Source organism: Triturus cristatus, chromosome 12 (assembly GCF_964204655.1).
Source record: "Triturus cristatus chromosome 12, aTriCri1.1, whole genome shotgun sequence".
In the NCBI taxonomy this organism is placed as follows: Eukaryota; Metazoa; Chordata; class Amphibia; order Caudata; family Salamandridae; genus Triturus; species Triturus cristatus.
Window position 1 is genome coordinate 13,632,927 of NC_140595.1, and position 20,664 is coordinate 13,653,590.

Below are 20,664 nucleotides of genomic sequence, written 5' to 3' on the forward strand. Positions count from 1 at the left end.
TCTTGGTCATATGTGTTATTATACATGTTTAATCCTCTACAATAACAAATAGGCCCCATTCACTACGGCCTCATCGTTCTCAAGCTTGCAACAACCCTCTGAGTTTATCCAATCACTACTCACAGCCACTCACTACCTCCTTTTCTTCCAATGGCTGCTGAACTGTGTCCCACTTCTACCCAATCACTGTTCACAGTGCCCTCCTCTCCCACTTACCAGATTCCCCCAGACCAAGTCTACCCAATCACTGCTCACAGCACTCAGCTGACAACCTCCTTTCACTTACCTTCAGATAACCAAGAGTCCATTCTACTCACCATGGGCTGATCTGCATGAGGGGGATGGGCGCGCAGGTAAAGAAGACAGTAAGTAGGAGGAAGGACTTCCTGCCCCAGACATCGGACAATGCCCCGATAAGAGGGGCACTCAGGAACGACAACAGACCCTTGAGAGAGACAGAAAGCACACGTCATTGTGCTTGCCAGCCCCAGTGCCCTAAGTAACTCTTGACTATACTAGCACCCATAATCTGTCCCACAATGCCAACCCCCCAGGACTTCCCCCAAACCACAGCACGGCATCCTATTGCAGACCAGCTACGACCACCCAAGTATGTTCCACCCTATGCCCCACAACAACATTATTCACCCCCAAAACAGCCTACCCCAAACACTTCCTAACTTACACCATTCTCCACAATCACTGTCTGCCACACACATCTCCTCTACCAGTCTCACGAGCCATTCCACAGCCAGTCTTTCTGAAACTGTCGTGCACAGTCCTCCTATCAAGTAAAATACTGACAGTCAGCATGTCCTACATCCAGTCACACTTTTTCTACCTCAATGAGTGTGTGTCAGACAGCAGCGCCAAGTCTCGGTCTAACTCGAGGCCTACTAGACCGCTCTAGGCACAATGTCCCACAGCAGCCCTGACACGCGAGCAGTCTTTATGAAGCAGTCTGGAGCAGATAGTAGAAGACACTCCAAGAAGCACAGACCTCTGGTATTTTACTAGCTTGAGATTACTTTGCATCATAATCTGCAGTGTGCCCACTCCTCTAGAGAAGTGCATTTCTACATACCAATGGGCATCTGATCACATGGCCCACAGATGCCCCCCACGTAGGTACAAAAGGGCATTACCTTGACACCGTGGATGAGGCCATTCATCAAGAAGGTGTGCTGGGGAAAGGTGGTGTGCAGCACCTGTGAAGGAACACATTCCATCAGCCAACCATCAGATCCTCCAGTGCATTATACGTGGGCATTTTAACCACACTCCGTGCATTTTACCCACAACCCACTTGAGCTGTTAACAAATTAAACAATTATCACTTCACTGTAGAAACAGGTGCTGTTAGCCTCAGTAAGGTTAGCATGGTTTCCATGGGGGCCGTTTTTTTTTTTTTAAAGAAACGAACAATAGCAGTTTATTTAAGTTGCATTTTGAATTCACTCAAATCAAGGCAAAATGCTACAAATGCCTCCCCTGGACAACAAATTCCATGAACAGCGGTGGGAATCTTAAGCGACACACACGAGAGTTCAAAGTACCACGGCTTACAGGATTACAAACAACTAAAGGAAAGATGTCGGGCTGTTTCCTACAATCTCAAGGCTGACTCAACCTCTTCAAAGGCTCTTTTGGATTGCACAATGAGGGGCTGATAAAGGCAGCAGAGTCACTGCCTCACGTACAGAAGTGTCGCCATCCCGCGCATACAAGCACGTGTTGCCATCCCACGAATACAAGCACGTGTTGCCATCCCACGAATACAAGCACGTGTTGCCATCCCACGCATACAAGCAAGTGTTGCCACCCCGCGCTGCCATCCCACGCATACAAGCACGTGTTGCCATCCCACGCATACAAGCACGTGTTGCCATCCCGCGTATACAAGCACGTGTTTACAAGCACGTGTTGCCATCCCGCGTATACAAGCACGTGTTGCCATCCCACGCATACAAGCACGTGTTGCCATCCCACGCATACAAGCAAGTGTTGCCATCCCACGCATACAAGCAAGTGTTGCCATCCCACGCATACAAGCAAGTGTTGCCACCCCGCGCTGCCATCCCACGCATACAAGCACGTGTTGCCATCCCACGCATACAAGCACGTGTTGCCATCCCGCGTATACAAGCACGTGTTTACAAGCACGTGTTGCCATCCCGCGTATACAAGCACGTGTTGCCATCCCACGCATACAAGCACGTGTTGCCATCCCACGCATACAAGCACGTGTTGCCATCCCACGCATACAAGCAAGTGTTGCCATCCCGCGCTGCCATCCCACGCATACAAGCACGTGTTGCCATCCCACGCATACAAGCACGTGTTGCCATCCCGCGTATACAAGCACGTGTTGCCATCCCGCGCTGCCATCCCGCGCATACAAGCACGTGTTGCCAATCCAAGCACGTGTTGCCATCCCACGCATACAAGCACGTGTTGCCATCCCGCGCACACAAGCACGTGTTGCCATCCCGTGCTGCCATCCCGCGCATACAAGCACGTGTTGCCATCCCGCGCATACAAGCACGTGTTGCCATCCCGCGCACACAAGCACGTGTTGCCATCCCGCGCATACAAGCACGTGTTGCCATCCCATGCGTCCAAGCATGTGTTGCCATCCCACGCATACAAGCATGTGTTGCCATCCCACGCATACAAGCACGTGTTGTCATCCCACGCATACAAGCACGTGTTGCCGCCACCCCACGCATACAAGCACGTGTTGCCGCCACCCCACGCATACAAGCACGTGTTGCCGCCACCCCACGCATACAAGCACGTGTCGCCATCCCACGCTTCCAAGCACGTGTCGCCATCCCACGCATACAAGCACGAGTTGCCATCCCACGCATACACGCACGAGTTGCCATCCTCACGCATACAAGCACATGCTGCCATCCCGCATATACAAGCACATGTCGCCATCCCGCGCATACAAGCACATGTCGCCATCCCGCGCATACAAGCACATGTCGCCATCCCGCGCATACAAGCATGTGTCGCCATCCCACGCATACAAGCATGTGTCGCCATCCCACGCGTCCAAGCATGTGTCGCCATCCCACGCGTCCAAGCACGTGTCGCCATCCCACGCGTCCAAGCACGTGTCGCCATCCCACGCGTCCAAGCACGTGTCGCCATCCCACGCGTCCAAGCACGTGTCGCCATCCCACGCGTCCAAGCACGAGTTGCCATCCCACGCGTCCAAGCACGAGTTGCCATCCCACGCATACAAGCACGTGTTGCCATCCCGCGCACACAAGCACGTGTTGCCATCCCGTGCTGCCATCCCGCGCATACAAGCACGTGTTGCCATCCCGCGCATACAAGCACGTGTTGCCATCCCGCGCACACAAGCACGTGTTGCCATCCCGCGCATACAAGCACGTGTTGCCATCCCATGCGTCCAAGCATGTGTTGCCATCCCACGCATACAAGCATATGTTGCCATCCCACGCATACAAGCACATGTTGTCATCCCACGCATACAAGCACGTGTTGCCGCCACCCCACGCATACAAGCACGTGTTGCCGCCACCCCACGCATACAAGCACGTGTTGCCGCCACCCCACGCATACAAGCACGTGTCGCCATCCCACGCTTCCAAGCACGTGTCGCCATCCCACGCATACAAGCACGAGTTGCCATCCCACGCATACACGCACGAGTTGCCATCCTCACGCATACAAGCACATGCTGCCATCCCGCATATACAAGCACATGTCGCCATCCCGCGCATACAAGCACATGTCGCCATCCCGCGCATACAAGCACATGTCGCCATCCCGCGCATACAAGCATGTGTCGCCATCCCACGCATACAAGCATGTGTCGCCATCCCACGCATACAAGCATGTGTCGCCATCCCACGCGTCCAAGCACGTGTCGCCATCCCACGCGTCCAAGCACGTGTCGCCATCCCACGCGTCCAAGCACGTGTCGCCATCCCACGCGTCCAAGCACGTGTCGCCATCCCACGCGTCCAAGCACGAGTTGCCATCCCACGCGTCCAAGCACGAGTTGCCATCCCACGCATACAAGCACGAGTTGCCATCCCACGCATACACGCACGAGTTGCCATCCCACGCATACAAGCACATGTTGCCATCCCATGCATACAAGTACGTGTTAACATGCCACGCCTACAAGCACATGTTGACATACCACGCGCACAAGCACACGTTGGCATTCCATAAACAGGAGTACGTTATCATGGCTTAACAAGCCACTGGCATCTGCATCACCCATAGGTTTTGCACTCAAAGTTTCTACCTCTTTCCCTACGTTTGACTGAGTTGGGTGAAGGACCTCCACAACTGAAGCTCATATCTGGGACCCTTAACGGCAGAACATTGCACAGATCACCTGTAGCGCCCACACGCAAGTTGAGCCTTGGTGGTCACTCCGGCAAGTAAGGCTCACGCCCTCACACGCACAGGCTGCAAGGTGTCCATATTTCAATGTAAATGTCAAATTCTGGAAACCCACAAAGTGATTCATGGCTTCCAATAGTCTAAAATTGTCAAAAGGGCCACGATAAAATGCGGTGTTATTACATACAATGGCATCCTCGCCTGCAGCCAGTAATTGTGCAGTAGGGGAGCTGTTTAAATAGGATTGTGGCCAAAGTACCGAAAAATATATCCTTTATGGGCTTTATACAAAACTCAACAAAAATGTAATGCAGCAGCAGGAGCTAAGATACTGAGTAAAAGAATAGCTTGTGAAGGGTTAATATTTTTACGTGGAGCACAAAGGCACCACTTGATGTTTCACCGCCGTCTCTGAATGAACTCGAAAGTTACTTCAGGAGAAAAACCCTGAATAAGCATCCTGAAGGTGGCATCAGCCATCACCACCCTGACCCAAGCCCATGAACATGGAAGGGGGGTTTGCATCCTGAAGGTGGCATCAGCCATCACCACCCTGACCCAAGCCCATGAACATGGAAGGGGTGTTTGCATCCTGAAGATGGCATCAGCCATCCCCACCCTGATCCAAACCCATGCACATGGAAGGGGTGTTTGCATCCTGAAGGTGGCATCAGCCATCACCACCCTGACCCAAGCCCATGAACATGGAAGGGGGGTTTGTTATTGGCACAAACCAATGGTCTTCCCCAACAGGCTCCGCTTCTCAATACAACACCTAATGGGCAATTCTAATAAATGCAGCGCATAGTTCTGAAGTGACATAAAAGGAATTCACAACTTGCTTCTTTGTCCATGGGTCCAGGCTTTCAGAATGTATCGGAAACAAATATTACTTGAGTTTGGCATATAAAATCTAAAAATGTACTTTTTCAAACTATGAGACAAGAGAAATCCCAATCCTACGCCAGGAAAGTCTTTCTTAAATTTGTCATACAAAAATGAGAAACGTTTAAAAGAATTAACACTTTATGTTAAGGCTGTGCGTTATATGAAATCAACATTCAGAGAATTGAATGATTTTCTAACAGGGTCTGCTCTCTTTATAGCCCAGAGGTGGTTGTGCTTCAGAGACTATCACGCAAGGGGTTTGGTTTGGAAAATAACATGGGTGAGTGGAAGAGCACAGACTTGGGCTGAGAATCCCGGCTTGCGGCCATGTGAAGCCTGCCCATGACAGCGGCACTGAGGCTCTGTCCACTGGCAGTATCTTCTGGGCAGGCCCAGCATTCCATCTCCCCAGAACTGAAGTACCAGTGTGAGTACACTCATTCCTAACACCCATCACCGACTACAGCTATCAATAGAAACGTAGATAGACAGACAGACTGCTTGGCCTCATGGCATTGAAAATAATGATGGCCCAATAACATGTTATTTACAGCAACTGTACTAATAAACATGCATTGACACATTTATTGTGTTCTGGGTAAGAAAACTCAGCTCTGGGGACCCTTCCCGACCTTGGCTTTTGGCTGGACTCTACTCTGTCCATGAAGCCTCAGGCTGCCACGGTGGCATCCTCGTGCTTTGCCACCATGAGGTGGCATAGAACGATCCTGTGGACACTTCCCTTTGTTGCTCAAAGAATCATCATTCAGGCTCGGATTCTGTCCAGGTTAGATTATGGTAACATCTTATATCTAGGAGCAGACACATCCGTGATCAGAAGCCTCCAAGTGGTCAGGACTCGGCTGCCAGGCTCCTGTTACAGCGTCATCAACACTCCTCTGCGTCCGGCCTTCTTCACGACCTCCACTCAGGGCGGGACTGGGAACCAAAACCGGCCCTGTCAAAGTGCTCGGCCGGCCCCCGGAGGCGTTGCTGCCGAGCTGTTTGCAAGGGCCGATTTTGTTGCAGGGCGCCGATATTGCTGGCCACTGGTAACAAAAACAGCCTTCCAGGGGTCCAAAAACAGCCCCCGTCATGGTGACCCACTAGGGAAACGCCCTGTGCCCGCTACGGCCAGTCCGGCCCTGCCTCCACTGGCTCACCCTGGAGAAGTGTATCACTTTTAAGATACTCTGCTATATGCACAAAATACACCCCCATTCCGAAGTTCAGTATTTGCAAAACCTTGTCTCTCCCTACCACCTTCCTGATGCTCGACGTTCCAGTAATCAATCTCTGTTCATCATTCCTAGAGTCAGGCGCACCCGGATGGGCGGTCGCTCCTTTGCTCTTTTAGGGCCAGAGCTACGGCACGCGCTCTTGTAATCTCTGCGATGCTGCACCGCTCTGCTCACCTTTCGCAAGGGGCTGAAAACCTGGTTATTCTGAGCCCTCGTCTTAAAGCTCTCCTGCCTGCTGCTTAGCGCTGGGAAACCCTCTGGGTAGCCATGCGCTCTACAACATCTACAGAATAATAATTACTACAAGGCAAATGTCAAGTTGGAGCTTATTGCCACAGTACAGGAATGTGACATAAGAAAAACTTTTTTTTACTGACTGAGCGTTTGGACGTAAAACTATTTTACACAAGGACACCGCCCTCCTAATAGTCAGATACCTATGGAGTGTAAGTTCACAGTGATGCACATTTTTAACCGCTTCAGTCCCGATTTTGGTTAAATACACTTGTAAAACAAATAAGCATGAAAAAATGCCATGGTTATGCAGAAGCACAGAATACAATATGCCATTTATTGCCACGGTTATAGGCGGGGTACCATGACTCATGTGAGGCTTCGCCTCGCAAGAGCGGGGATGGGCCATGACTCACAATGATGGTGATGAACAGCACATTACACTCTGTGCATTTATTAATATAAAAATATACAAACAGTCTGGAAGCATGTGCTTAATGAGATGACAATACGACAAACTGCAATGTGAAGTCTTGGCACTGTGGTTTAGCCAATCCTGCCTGTGTTTGACCAATGCGGCTGACACCACCAGACTAAAAGGGGGGCGTGCAAAGTTAGTCCACCGTGGCCAGATCCAGGCCGGGTTTTCAGGATATCCGCATGGCACAGATTTACCAACCATGAATCTTAATGGGAATCTACATTGCCAGTGGTGATCGTAAAGTCTGGCCAGGGCTGGATCTTAAAGTCTGGCCAGGGCTGGATCTTAAAGTCTGGCCAGGGCTGCAACTTAGTTGACCTAGACAAGAAACTGCTGCGGAAGCTTAACCAAGCTGATCCTGGGTAGGAATGTCCAGATGCCTGCCCACAACGACACTAGGCAACACAACTCTCACGATTCATGACAAAAGACAGAAAACAAGCACTACTTACCGATAACATGGGGGTCGTAAGTAGACCCCAGGCAAAGAACTCCAAAAATATAACAACCACCGCATGGTAGACGCTGGGCTCGCCAATCCCCAGCCGCTGGGAAGGAAGAGGAGAGAGAAGCCATTAGTGCAATATAAGGCATACAAGCGGACATCACGGAACACAGGCAAGGTACATATAGACCCCTTAGAGGAATTCTTACAGGAAGTAAGGCAGCCACCAAACCTCTGCTCTGGCATTGATGTCTTGTTACACATCCTAGTGTGAACCACAAATCAACAAACGACTTACAAAATGTTTTCATTCATTGAGGGAATTCGGCTCTCACGACTATAGATAAAGTCTAACTTAGCAACACCCCCCCCCCCCCCCCCCCCCAGGTCCACGCCTTCAGTTTCTTATGCCCATGGGAGATTTAAACACTTGAAAATAATATCAGTTCAGCTGATCCCCCCCCCACCACAATTTAAGCGTGACAACCTATGGCTAGAAAGCTGCCTGTAACTCCCGAACCTCCTCCCCAACCCCTTGAAGACAGGCGAGGCGAGTCCTTCCAGCCTAAAGAATCAAAACCATTGTAGAGAAAGAAGAAAGCTAGGGGCAACGGCAGCACTATCAGAGTATTGTAAAGGGGGTTACACACTCCAGGGGAGCTTTGAGCACTGACCAAATCAGGTCTCCAGTATATGGGAGCTTTCAGTGTTTCAATCGTGCTTGTTGCTGCTGAGCCGTTCCTGGGGTTGGGTGCAGGGACCGATTCCGAGAGATGTCCCAGCTACTACTGCCTAACTGCGATTAGTAAGCTCTGAGGAAGTCATCCTGTCTTTGCTTTCACATTGAGCGGGGCATCAGGCCATAAAATGCCATCAGACGGGCCCTGGCTGGTCAAGCACCCACCGCTCACTGCATACAATGCTAGTCCCATCAGCAGCAGGAGTGGTGCTGCAGGCCACACACCTAGGTGGATCAACGACAAACCTGGGAGTTCCTTGTCTTTGTGCTTGCGGGAACAGGAGTCTGTCCTCAGGATAAACTCCCAGGGCGACCATCCACAGGCGCCATGTGAGAGTCGGACCATAGCCGAGTCACATAAACTAATAATCTGTGGCTACCAATGACACCCAGGAACGAAGAGCTGGGACATGATCAACCTTCAGACCCACGAGCACCGAGGCTCACTGGAAGCTCTGGCGACTGCCTGGAGACCCACCTCGCCTTCACATTGATACCACAATGGGATCCTTCTCTTGGAGCATCTTAAACCCACTGCTGTGACCTGCACACTGGCTCAAGACCCAGCACAATCTCAACGCTGCAAGACACCTCCTTTCGGTTGTAGTATCACACACCCTTCGCTACAACACTCACAGGTCTCGGAAATGACAAATTAAGGGAAGAAACGTTGCCGTAAGAGCTGCCATAACTATCCTAGAGCGTGCTACTGTAAAATGTTTTTTTTTTTTTTTAATTCTCTCAGAACATATTTACAGCCCGAGATGGACAGCTCCATCCCGCGGATGTAAGAAAAGCTTGACATGAAGGGATCAGGGCTTTTAGAACGTGTCACTATTTACTCTACAGGCTCCGGAAGACCATGATAAGGCAGGAAGCAAGCTATCCGCTGGGAGAGCTGCCGGAGCAACTGGAGGTCAGCTGAGTGGCGGGCGAGGAATGCCCAGAAAAACAACTTCTCAAAGTGGGGTCCCCAACACGTCTCACCAGCACTCCCTTCAGCAGAGAAGTTAAGAGACGAAGGGGATGCAGAGTAAAGCAAATTGTAGAAGATCCCTCAGTATAATCCGTACGGGTGCCCGGGATCTGTCACCACCACAGTCCTCCCGTGCCAAGAGCCTGTAATTTAATTCTGTGGCCCTTAACTGCCCCTTCATCGCCAGACCTGGAACAGGACCGCGCCTCCTGGACGAGCTAAGGGACTGAATCCAAGCACTTCTTGGAAGCCACCTCAGAGCTCTGCGTTTGACCTATTTTTGCTCAGGATCCACCTCCCTTCATTTTTCTGTACTTTCTGCTGGCACAGTGTGGTTTATTTATGAAGTGCATAACAGCATCCACGAGACAAGATGCTCGGCAATTACTGCAAGTACCAGGGGTGAACCCCGCAGTCTTCAAAAGACACCCCTTTGGTCTCCATCGTTCTCCGTGGCTCCTGCGGTGCTGCAGAACGACTGTAAGCTCTTTGTTAATTCTAATGAATCCGAAGGAAATGAGAGGGGGATTATCCCTCTGTTCTTGTTTCCATCTCTCTGATGGACTCAGAGTGCTGCAGCAGTGGCGTGCCACCAGGGTGGCACTGCCGAGTCCCCACCCCGTTGTCAGACAGCATGAGGAGTCTCAGTAGTTGGATGCCTCACACCGCTGAAATGAAAACACACTCCCCTGGTGTAAAGCCAATTCACCACCTTTTGGTCACCCTTAGTTCTTCCTCAATGCCTGTGAGTGATCAGAGGAGCAATATTCCAAAGACCAGCAGTCATGGGGTACTGGAGGCCAGAACACTGAGTTTCCTGCTCGTTAGACTACAGTCATCAAAGAGCAGGAGCAGAACAAAGTACCTCATGGATTGGTAATCTACAAAGAGCAACTCAATGAAACAAGCTTGCAGCGCTCGAGTGCACTTGGTGGCAGGAAGAAGTGAACACGAATCCTTGTGGTCACTGGGGCATAGAGCATGCGTGTATTCACATTTAGATACCATTATGCTTTAATCAAGGATATATGTTTAATAAAATTGGCCCTTTGAGTCCAGCTTTTTACTTGTTTTGCTGCTTCTGCCAGGAACCCCTGGTCGTGTTCCGTGTGCAGGCCCTTGGCTCCAGGTGGTTGTTAGGCCGCCCCTGTGCTGCTTCCCACCAAAGGATGAGAAGCATCGAATGACCCCCAGGGGAGACCTTCCCCAACCAATGCTTGCGGGCGGGCAGAGCCTCGCTGGGGCATTCGCTCCACAGGAACGGAGATGTGGCCGCCATTCTGGTGAGGACGGTGGAACAAATCCTGAACACAAACAGCGAGCCTACCCCAAGCTCATGACCGTAGGGCTGGGTGGACTCCTGAAGAATACTGGGATTGCCACAATGAACACTATGCATGGGAAACCATGTCCATGAAAAACAGACTTCAAAGCCGTCCTTTAACACAACAGACTCCAGTGGTCAGACTGGCAAAATCTTGACCTACGAACTAATCCCAAACACGAATATCAAGCAGTGCTAAGTCCAGCCCGGCGCACTTCTCTGCACCTCTAGCGTGCTCGGGGGAGAGCTGGATAGGGAGATTAAGTGGAGGTCAAAGGATGTGTGGAGAGCTGCTGACAAAATAAGATCGAGGTTGTGGTCGTTTATTTTTCGAGCTCTATGATTTGTGGTCAATGTGTTCACGTGTTATCGATATGAGCAGATAATTATACTTAGGGCCTGCTCGAGTAGGAGCCCAGCACAGGGAACAGGTAGGGCAAGGTAAGCAGTGCTGACTCCACTGGAGGATGAACAGGTAAGAGGGAGGCTGCTGGAAGCAGTGTTGACTCCACTGGAGGATGAACAGGTAAGAGGGAGGTTGCAGGAAGCAGTGCCGATTCAACTGGAGGCTGCACAGGTAACAGGGAGGCTGCTGGAAGCAGTGTTGACTCCACTGGAGGATGCACAGGTAAGAGGGAGGTTGCAGGAAGCAGTGCCGATTCAACTGGAGGCTGCACAGGTAACAGGGAGGCTGCTGGAAGCAGTGTTGACTCCACTGGAGGATGCACAGGTAAGAGGGAGGTTGCAGGAAGCAGTGCCGATTCAACTGGAGGCTGCACAGGTAACAGGGAGGCTGCTGGAAGCAGCGTTGACTCCACTGGAGGATGCACAGGTAAGAGGGAGGTTGCAGGAAGCAGTGCCGATTCAACTGGAGGCTGCACAGGTAACAGGGAGGCTGCTGGAAGCAGTGTTGACTCCACTGGAGGATGCACAGGTAAGAGGGAGGTTGCAGGAAGCAGTGCCGATTCAACTGGAGGCTGCACAGGTAACAGGGAGGCTGCTGGAAGCAGTGTTGACTCCACTGGAGGATGCACAAGTATGAAGGAGGCAGCTGGAAGCAGCGCCGACTCCACTGGAGGCAGCACATGTAAGAGGGAGGCTGCAGAAAGCAGTGCTGAATCCACTGGACTCAGCACCGGGAAGAGAGAGGTTGCAGAAGCAGCGCAGATTCACCCAGAGGCTGCACAGGTAACAGGGAGGCTGCTGGAAGCAGTGCTGTCTCCACTGGAGGATGCACAGGTAAGAGGGAGGTTGCAGGAAGCAGTGCCGATTCAACTGGAGGCTGCACAGGTAACAGGGAGGCTGCTGGAAGCAGTGTTGACTCCACTGGAGGATGCACAGGTAAGAGGGAGGTTGCAGGAAGCAGTGCCGATTCAACTGGAGGCTGCACAGGTAACAGGGAGGCTGCTGGAAGCAGTGTTGACTCCACAGGAGGATGCACAGGTAAGAGGGAGGTTGCAGGAAGCAGTGCCGATTCAACTGGAGGCTGCACAGGTAACAGGGAGGCTGCTGGAAGCAGCGTTGACTCCACTGGAGGATGCACAGGTAAGAGGGAGGTTGCAGGAAGCAGTGCCGATTCAACTGGAGGCTGCACAGGTAACAGGGAGGCTGCTGGAAGCAGTGTTGACTCCACTGGAGGATGCACAAGTATGAAGGAGGCAGCTGGAAGCAGCGCCGACTCCACTGGAGGCAGCACATGTAAGAGGGAGGCTGCAGAAAGCAGTGCTGAATCCACTGGACTCAGCACCGGGAAGAGAGAGGTTGCAGAAGCAGCGCAGATTCACCCAGAGGCTGCACAGGTAACAGGGAGGCTGCTGGAAGCAGTGCTGTCTCCACTGGAGGCTGCACCGGGAAGAGAGAGGCTACATGAAGCAGTGCAGACCCCACTGGAGGATGCACAAGTATGAAGGAGGCTGCAAAGAGCTGTGCTGATTTCACTTGGGGCTGCACAGGTGACATGGAGGCTGCAGGGAGCAGTGCAGATGTCTGCATTTTTCAAATTAAAATCATAAAGCTTGTTTGCCATCTCTGGCAGGCATCACGAGACCGTTTTCTCGCCTGGGAAATTGCCAATTTGAATATAAGCACTGAAGTCATCTGCCTTGTGTAAATATTGACTGGCAAGGCGGCAAGGGTTGTTTTATCTTCAGGGGAAGGACGCCTGTAATGCTGGAGAGATGCGACCTCAGATCGAGCCTTTCCACCCCATAAAAGTATTGGAAAGTTGAAAAACCAGGGGGCAGATGTACAAAAAGAACACGGTTGTAAATGCTGCCATTCGCAAAATCACTAGGTTTGTGACTCTTTTCGTAATGTACAAACCCATTTTGCGAGTCAGAAAACTTTTTCTGGGTCATAAAATGGGTTTTGCGACCCACACAATCACATTTTGGAAGGGGTGTGAAAGGGGTATTCCTTACAAACTGCGGGTCGATAGGGTATGTGTGAATGGCTTGTGACCGTCATTCCGGTTGCAAACCATTGAAAAGGTTACAGACTACTCAAAGGTGGAAGCACCAGATTCGCAAAGGGGGAGGGGTCTGTTCTGTAATGCAATCACATGGATGGTGGGTGGTCTGCTGTCCCTTGCAGGACACCATCCCTGTGACTGCAAACAATCTTGTGACAAAATTGTGATCTGGCTAATGAACATGAAGTAGGCAGGTCACTGGAGAGCTTCTGCAGAGGGCGGTTTTGTGTGCTGACCTAACACGACCAGATGCACTATTGACTGGTCGCAAAAATCTTGATCACAATTTGCAACCACTATTTTTAGGATCGGTAAATATTTGTATGATTCAGCCTGTGAACTATTACGCCTGTTGGTAAAAAGCAGAATTGGATTGAGTCATAACCTGCTTTACCTAATTAACATTCATTAGGCAGGCTGCAAACTGAATTAACTTGACCATAATCACAGGGATGGTAGCCTTTAAAGGTCAGCAGATCGTCATGTCTGTGGTCGATATTCAATAAATTAAACTATTTTTTCCTTAGAGGAATCGGGCTGTATTAAAAAAAATTATGTTTGTTCATGAGTTGGCAGTGGTCACCTGGCCCACTACCTACTCTTCAACAAACTTTTTTTTTTACTTTAACAAATGGCAAGGGTTTACCTAAAGAACCTATTGCAAATGGATTAACATCTCCTTTGGAGTACTGGTAAATTTCCAATGTTTTACAACCGGATTTTAAAGTCAAGTTAGTATATCTTTATTTATATAATAATTAAAACCATTACAAATTTCTCTATCAAAAGACAATGTAAGCAAATGAGCGTAACGCGATCACAATGTTGCGATTTCTTCCAGTTTATTATAATTTCGATTTTGTTGTCCCATAATTAATCAAAAGAGCACCTTCATCCATATGTAACGAGTCAGCTGTACCCTGTGTTGACACTAAGATTTGTGTCTCACGGCTGGAACAGGCGTTACATATCCCAATCGGCAAATAAGTTCTCTTTTTCTTTGACAAAGAAATTGAAACTATAATAAACAGGAGCAAATCGCAAGATTGTTATCGCTTTACATCTGCATGGTGATATGTTGGGGAAAAAGCCCTGAAGAAGTTCATTTAATGAACGAAACGTGCTGGCTAAAGGCTGTTTTTATGAATATGGATAAAAGAAGAAAAATAAAGAAGATACTTAAAAACTGGACGTTTTGAACTTTATCCTTTGGGTGCACCATCTCATTTTGTCTTTTTAGGCTTGGACAGGATCCCAGTGAAACCCTACTCCCCCCCCCCCCCCCCCCCATCCCCAAAGTCCTTCAGGGTGTTTTGGAGCTTGTATGTCAGATAGACTGTCTGGGATCTTTTAAGTGATGCAGCCAATTTCAGAGGAGGCATTTAGCAAAGCGCAGACATTGAGAGCGAAATATTCAACCTTCTAATGTGAAATTAGATAGAGAACGAAGACGGGGTCTGGCCCCCCATTGGTAGTGAAAATGTCCCGGATAGTGAAAATGGCAGCTGTTGTATCTTATATTCAACGAGGGACTCACTGCAGCGGCATTCTACACCTTTCAGTAAGTAAGGGTAGCCCAGTGGTTAGGAAAACCTTAGTTCTATCAGGTCTTATGCACTTGACTACATTTTCTGCTCCTCAGTTCCTGTAGTGGTCATAATTGAAAGGAACCAGAAACATACTACATGCCAAAACACTACCGCCCTGATTACAAAGCAGGCGAAACAAAACAAGTTTTTATGCGTTCATTTTGCTCCACCCGATTGGTAGTGGTTAGTTTTTCCCGCACCTGGATTTACCAGAAGTGGAAGAACCGGACCTGCTATTCCAGCCCGAAAAATCATTTTAGATTTTGGTTGCAGCAGCAGCCAAGTCTGTGCTGCTTTTTTGTAACAGGGAAAAGCATGCAATGCTCCAACTACTAAAAAAACAAGCATTGGTTTAGCCAATAGGTCTCGCTTTTGGGACCTTATAGGTATTTCGTTATTCAGCACAGTATCCTTAGTGCAACAAAATCAACTGTTGCATGGCTAAACACTTATAAGGTCCCAAAGGTAAGACCTATTGGCTATGCCGATGCTTGTTATCAATGACTTTGGTAGGCTGGCATAGACGATTTTGAAGTAGTCTGTCCTTGGTAGGACCAAATTACTTCCTGGTTTGGTGAGCATTAGAATGTCCCTGGTGTGCCAAAGTTATAGAATTGCTCATTGAGGTATTTGCTGTACCTGGAGGTGGGATGAAGTAAAAGATAGAGCTTCAGATGGCATTAGGGGAAAGTGGTGAGAGGATTTTGAAGGTGTTGGCAGATAAGTTGTCCATGAATATCTTAATGCAGGTAGTTTTGAAATGTATTGTATCCCTGTCACCCCAGTCAACATTTTTCTGTATTTCTTTGCTTGGGAGCCTTCTATAGCAACACATTTTGTATTCCCAGCCTTTAACAGTGACTGGACTGCAGTTGGGTGCATGGATACAAATTTTGTTGTAGTAAGTATCTATTCATGGAATTCCTGAAAGGTGGGGTGGAAAGGTGGATGGCATCAAGATTTTGGTGCTAAACAATGAGCATAATTTGTGTGTGTGATGGCTGTGATTTTGGCGGGATGGACGATGGTTGAGCTAGCCTTGGTGAGCTTGAGAAGGTCTGTGGTTGAGACTTTTTGCAGAGACAGGTTTGTAAGAAAATTGGTATGTGTTTGGAGAAGTTACAGGTGCTTTTGGATCTGTGTTGTGCACGGCAGATGTATATTTTAAAGCAGTTACCAGAACCTAAACCCCAAGGAAGCCTGAAACTAGGTGGGCTGAAAGTACCTAACATGGTATGCTGTATTATTGCACTTAATATTCAAGTTTTACGTCGTCTTTTGCTGTGTTATTTCGCATAACATATCCATTTGAGAATGTTTCTCTCGGGTCATAGAGCCAGAAGAAAAGATACTTACAATTTCTCATCACAACAACCGCGCATTTTTCAGGTAGATTTCGAATCATGTGCATCTTTTTGGCATTTACAACTGTTTGGCTTGATTATATCCACGGTCTTTCAGGGTTATTTCGGCCTAGTAGGGGGTAGCTGTCAATCAATCAGGTGGCAACAACTGTTTGAAGCTTCCATCAACAGTGACGCCAGCCTGCCAGCTGGAGTTTGTTTGACCGTCACTGTGAGGTAATCATCTGACTGGGGGCGGGGTGAGGGGGGTTCCAGTTCTGTTGTTCCTCCCAGAGCTCCACACCTGCTCTCCCCGCCTCCTCCTCTTGCTCTCGCAAGTGAGTGAAGGTGACGAAGTTGATTCTGACGCGCAGAGCGGTCTGCTGGCGACGCGGTTGGAGCTGGAACTTTGAAATGAGTGGGGCAGGTGGCTGTGTTCAGTGACGCGAGAAGCAGAAGGCGAGAGAAGCAGCCAAAAGAGGCATTATGTAAGTAAAAAACATTCATTGAGGGGCTATATGTGGGGAAAAGAGACGTGATGGGGAAGGAAAGGTCAATGAAACTGTGAAATACACGTGAAAAACTAGAAAGGACATAGTGACAAACGGAGTGAGTGAAAAAGAATCGAAAAGTATGAATGTGAGAAACTGCGAATGAATGAACGGGATTGTGCTAGAATACAGAGACTATTTCAGGAAAGAAAAAACGAACAAGAAATGAATGAATGGAAAAGCTCTGCAGTCATAGAAGGAATGATTACAAGAAAGAGCGGTAACGTGAAATAATGAAACGATAAAATGTAAAAAGAAACACTTGGAGAGAAAGAAAACAAGCATTGGCCGCACGGCTGTAAAAGTAAAGGCCGCTAAAGCGAAAGTGATCGCGATGACGCGCTCTGTGTAAGCACGTGAGTGGTGCGCGCGCAACAGTGATCGCGCTGGAAGAGAAGCAGATGGCGGCTGCTCGCATGAACGCAAGCGTTAGGCCAGCGAGGTCTGGTAGCACTTTGAAAACCTGTATACTAAATATCTCGCAGAGCAACGCATGCGCTGGCTCAGGCGAGACCTAACGAGCATTGGCCGAGCGCGCGCCTCGCTTAATGAGCATGACGAGGAAACCCATATGGCGCCTCTGCTCGTGAGCACGCACCCGCGCACATGCACGCAAGCTGTAGGCCGGCCATGGTAGCATTTTTTTAAGCCCTAACTAAAAGTTTCGCCAGTCCGGGTCAGGCGAGACCTTAAAAAAAAAATAATAATAAATAATAGATGTTGCCTCCCCTCACACTCTGACATACATTTACTACTTACTCCGAGCAGGGGTACATTTATGAGGAAAACTTCCATGGAATGGCAAATTCCATGTGGTTTGACTGCCGGAAAAGTAAGCCATACAAAGTAATTTTCACCTTTCATGGGATTAAACCCATAATTAAGGGAAGAGGTGTGGTGCAGCGGCCAGGGCGGCTGACTCCGGAACATGGGGGCTCACAGTTTTATCGCTGGTGCTGGCAGCAGGTTTGCCCAGCACCCTATAACTCTGGGCAATAGCTTGCTTGATCTTCCCGACATCCCCCAGCGCCGGGACACCTCTCTGGAGGTAGCTACACGCTTTACAAATGCTGGTATTATATTAATTGTATGAGACTTAGCTGATTTTAGTGCATGGTAAGAGTAAATCCGTCCCAGTATCATGCAACTTGTACACAGAGCCTACGCCTCTAACCTGAACAAAACGTCTTTAAAACGAAAGCTGTGACATCACAAATACAAGAGTGTGTTTGACTTTGCCATCTTTCAGGTGCGACTCACTATTGCTTTAATGCACTCTAGAAAAGCAGGATACCATAAAATCTAGGTTAATGTAAGCCCAGCTCCCTCACTTGGCCACACTATGCGATAGTGTACAAATTACTTCCTGTCTGTGTTTGCGGTCCAAGATATTTTCAAAATTGTGAGTTAAGAGAAAGAGGCTAAGTGTCAGGATGGTGGACTATATAAATAATTCCACTGGAAAAGTTCCAAACCATTTGTAAACAGACCTGACCTACACCATTAATTACATGGGATTAAACTACTAGTGCATTTTACTAGGATTATCCTTATGCTAGGCAATCCACCCTGCCATTTTAGTGGTTCATCTGGTCTCCCGTAGTCTAGGGCCCCATGTACCTTGCTGTTGGCCCCGATTCACCCACTACCTGCTTCACAATGACCCCAAAATGTTTCAGAAGGTTTCCCCTTCCCACCACCTCTTGAAAATACCATCTGACATCACATTCTAAGAAGATACTCCTGGTGCACCTTACCAGGCTACTCCAACATAACTCTCCCTGCTGTTTCCACATACACCGTGCACCTCTCCTTCCCAACACATTATCACCAACCTAAATCCCTTTACTCCCACTTATGGTGACACTACCAGTATAAAAGGACTAACTGTCCTGCACTCCTCACGGTCTCTTCCTTGTGACACTTCTCTTTACTGTTGCTTCATAGCTCAACCTTTCAATGGACTTGCCCCTCCCCCTTTAGAGTAACTTCCGCAGGGGTGGCCAGTTGAGAGGATCGCCATCCTTCCCTTTTGCCACCTTCGTGCTGACGAGGATACTTCAGCCCGCTTCTCTCTTGCCACTTCCCTGCTTCTCCCTTGAAAAAGCCTTCTCATGCCAGCTCCTTATTTTACCAAACCTGAACATGCCCCCCAAACGTGTTCCTCCCCCTCTGCTTGAAGGCTGCCTTCAGTGACACAGAAGGCCAGCACGCTGCGTGGCCGTGGTCCCCTTCTTGATGAGGAATCACCCTTGCCCTTCACTACCCCCAATCAGCAGCCGGGCCAAGTGGTCCCATGTCACATATGTCGCTTTCAGTCACCAACAGGGCAAGCGTAGTTTCAAGGTAGAAGTCCAACCTTTCTGAGGGCTTCACAGGTGACATGGGACCTCTTGGGAGTCCAACATCTGCTCTTCAGGCGGCCCCACTCTGACGCTTTCCCACCCCTGACCAAAGCCCCCTCTTGACATGCACCTGTTCCTCTTCACGCCTCCTCTGTAATGCCCCCTCCCCTCCACGGCTGCCCCACTTGCCCTGAAGCTCATACACTGACCCTCAATGGATTTGCTCCGCCTTTTATCCTATGACTACCCTGGCTCCTCTGTGAAGAGCCATCTCCATCCCACGAACTACCCCAACAGATGCCCCTTTGAGAACCTGCTCTCCACAAGATGCGGCTCTCTCATACCCCCTGCACCTCACACTGCCTTTGATCGCAACCCTGCCACCCCCCCTCGCTGATGCCCCATACACGCCTGGCCACACTTATGTCCCACCTGCACCTGGTGCCCCACCTGCCCCTGGTGCGCCATCTGCCCCTGGTGCCCCACCTGTCCCTGGTGCCTCACCTGCCCCTGGTGCCCTTACCTGCCCACGGTGCCCCACCTGCCCATGGCGCGCCATATGCCTCCGGTGCCCTTACCTGCCCCTGGTGCCCAATCTGTCCCCGGTGCCCCACCTGCCCCCGGTGCCCTTACCTGCCCACGGTGCCCCACCTGCCCACGGTGCCCCACCTGCCCCTGGCGCGCCATCTGCCTCCGGTGCCCTTACCTGCCCCTGGTGCCCCATCTGTCCCCGGTGCCCCATCTGCCTCCGATGCCCTCACCTGCCCCTGGTGCTCCATCTGCCCCCGGTGCCCCACCTGCCCCTGGTGCCCTTACCTGCCCACGGTGCGCCACCTGCCCCTGGCGCACCATCTTTCTCCGGTGCCCTTACCTGCCCCTGGTGCCCCATCTGTCACCGGTGCCCCATCTGCCCCTGGTGCCCCATCTGCCCCTGGCGCCCCATCTGCCCCTGGCGCACCATATACCCCCCTGTGATGACTCAGCTCCCCACCAGCCCTCCTCATACCCCCGGTATCAGTGCCCTCCTATGATGACCCCATGCTTCTCAGTGCCCCCTTCCTCTAACCCCCGCCCCTCACTGCCCTCCCCTCATGAGGATGAAATGAGTAACGCTCTCGCTCACCGGCCCCCCCTCCTTGATGATGACCCTTCTCCCCAGCAGCGTGCTGCGGCTCGGCCTCTTCTTCTTCTCGCCGGTCATGCTGCGGGGCGGGCGGGGGTCATGCTGGGCCGCGGGTGGGGGGTCTGCCCGTAATGCCGAAATCAGCCTGCTGCTGCCAGGACGTCTCCCCACGGACTACAACCGGAGCTCCGCCCACACATACTGTCCCATTGGCTCAGAAGCCACTCAGTCACCTCCCATTGGCCAGCTCCACTATCACTCAGACCAGCCCTCGGCGTCCTATTGGCTCAGGGCCTGGCAGGTTTAGAGGGCCGCGGCTTCGCCATCTTGGAGGTGGCAGTGACAGGCACCTGTGTGAGGGAAGCCTGGGTACTGACGCCCTTCTGCCCCATCTCTGCCCCCACCTGCACGTATCGGACCAACAGTCAGCAGGGAGAATACCCCGTCTGATGACCAATGTGGGCGATGAAGTCACAGAGGCTGTCATGCTAGTGCATGCTACCAGCTGTCAGTACTAGGCCCG

The 20,664-nt window shown here is 50.4% G+C and overlaps 1 protein-coding gene across 1 annotated transcript in view; it reads right to left on the reverse strand.

Moving 5' to 3' along the window:
* LOC146772192 (solute carrier family 71 member 1-like) overlaps positions 1-20,333 on the reverse strand; it is a 54,959-nt gene extending 34,626 nt beyond the window's left edge. Inside the window, exons 1-4 of the mRNA XM_085636969.1 lie at positions 20,142-20,333; positions 7,689-7,784; positions 1,146-1,208; positions 318-445 (exon numbers count right to left, since the gene is read on the reverse strand). Coding sequence (XP_085493095.1) covers positions 318-445; positions 1,146-1,208; positions 7,689-7,784; positions 20,142-20,219 — 365 coding nt within the window. The 5' untranslated portion in view covers positions 20,220-20,333. The remainder of the gene's footprint in view (positions 1-317; positions 446-1,145; positions 1,209-7,688; positions 7,785-20,141) is intronic.
* Positions 20,334-20,664: the final 331 nt, after the last annotated feature.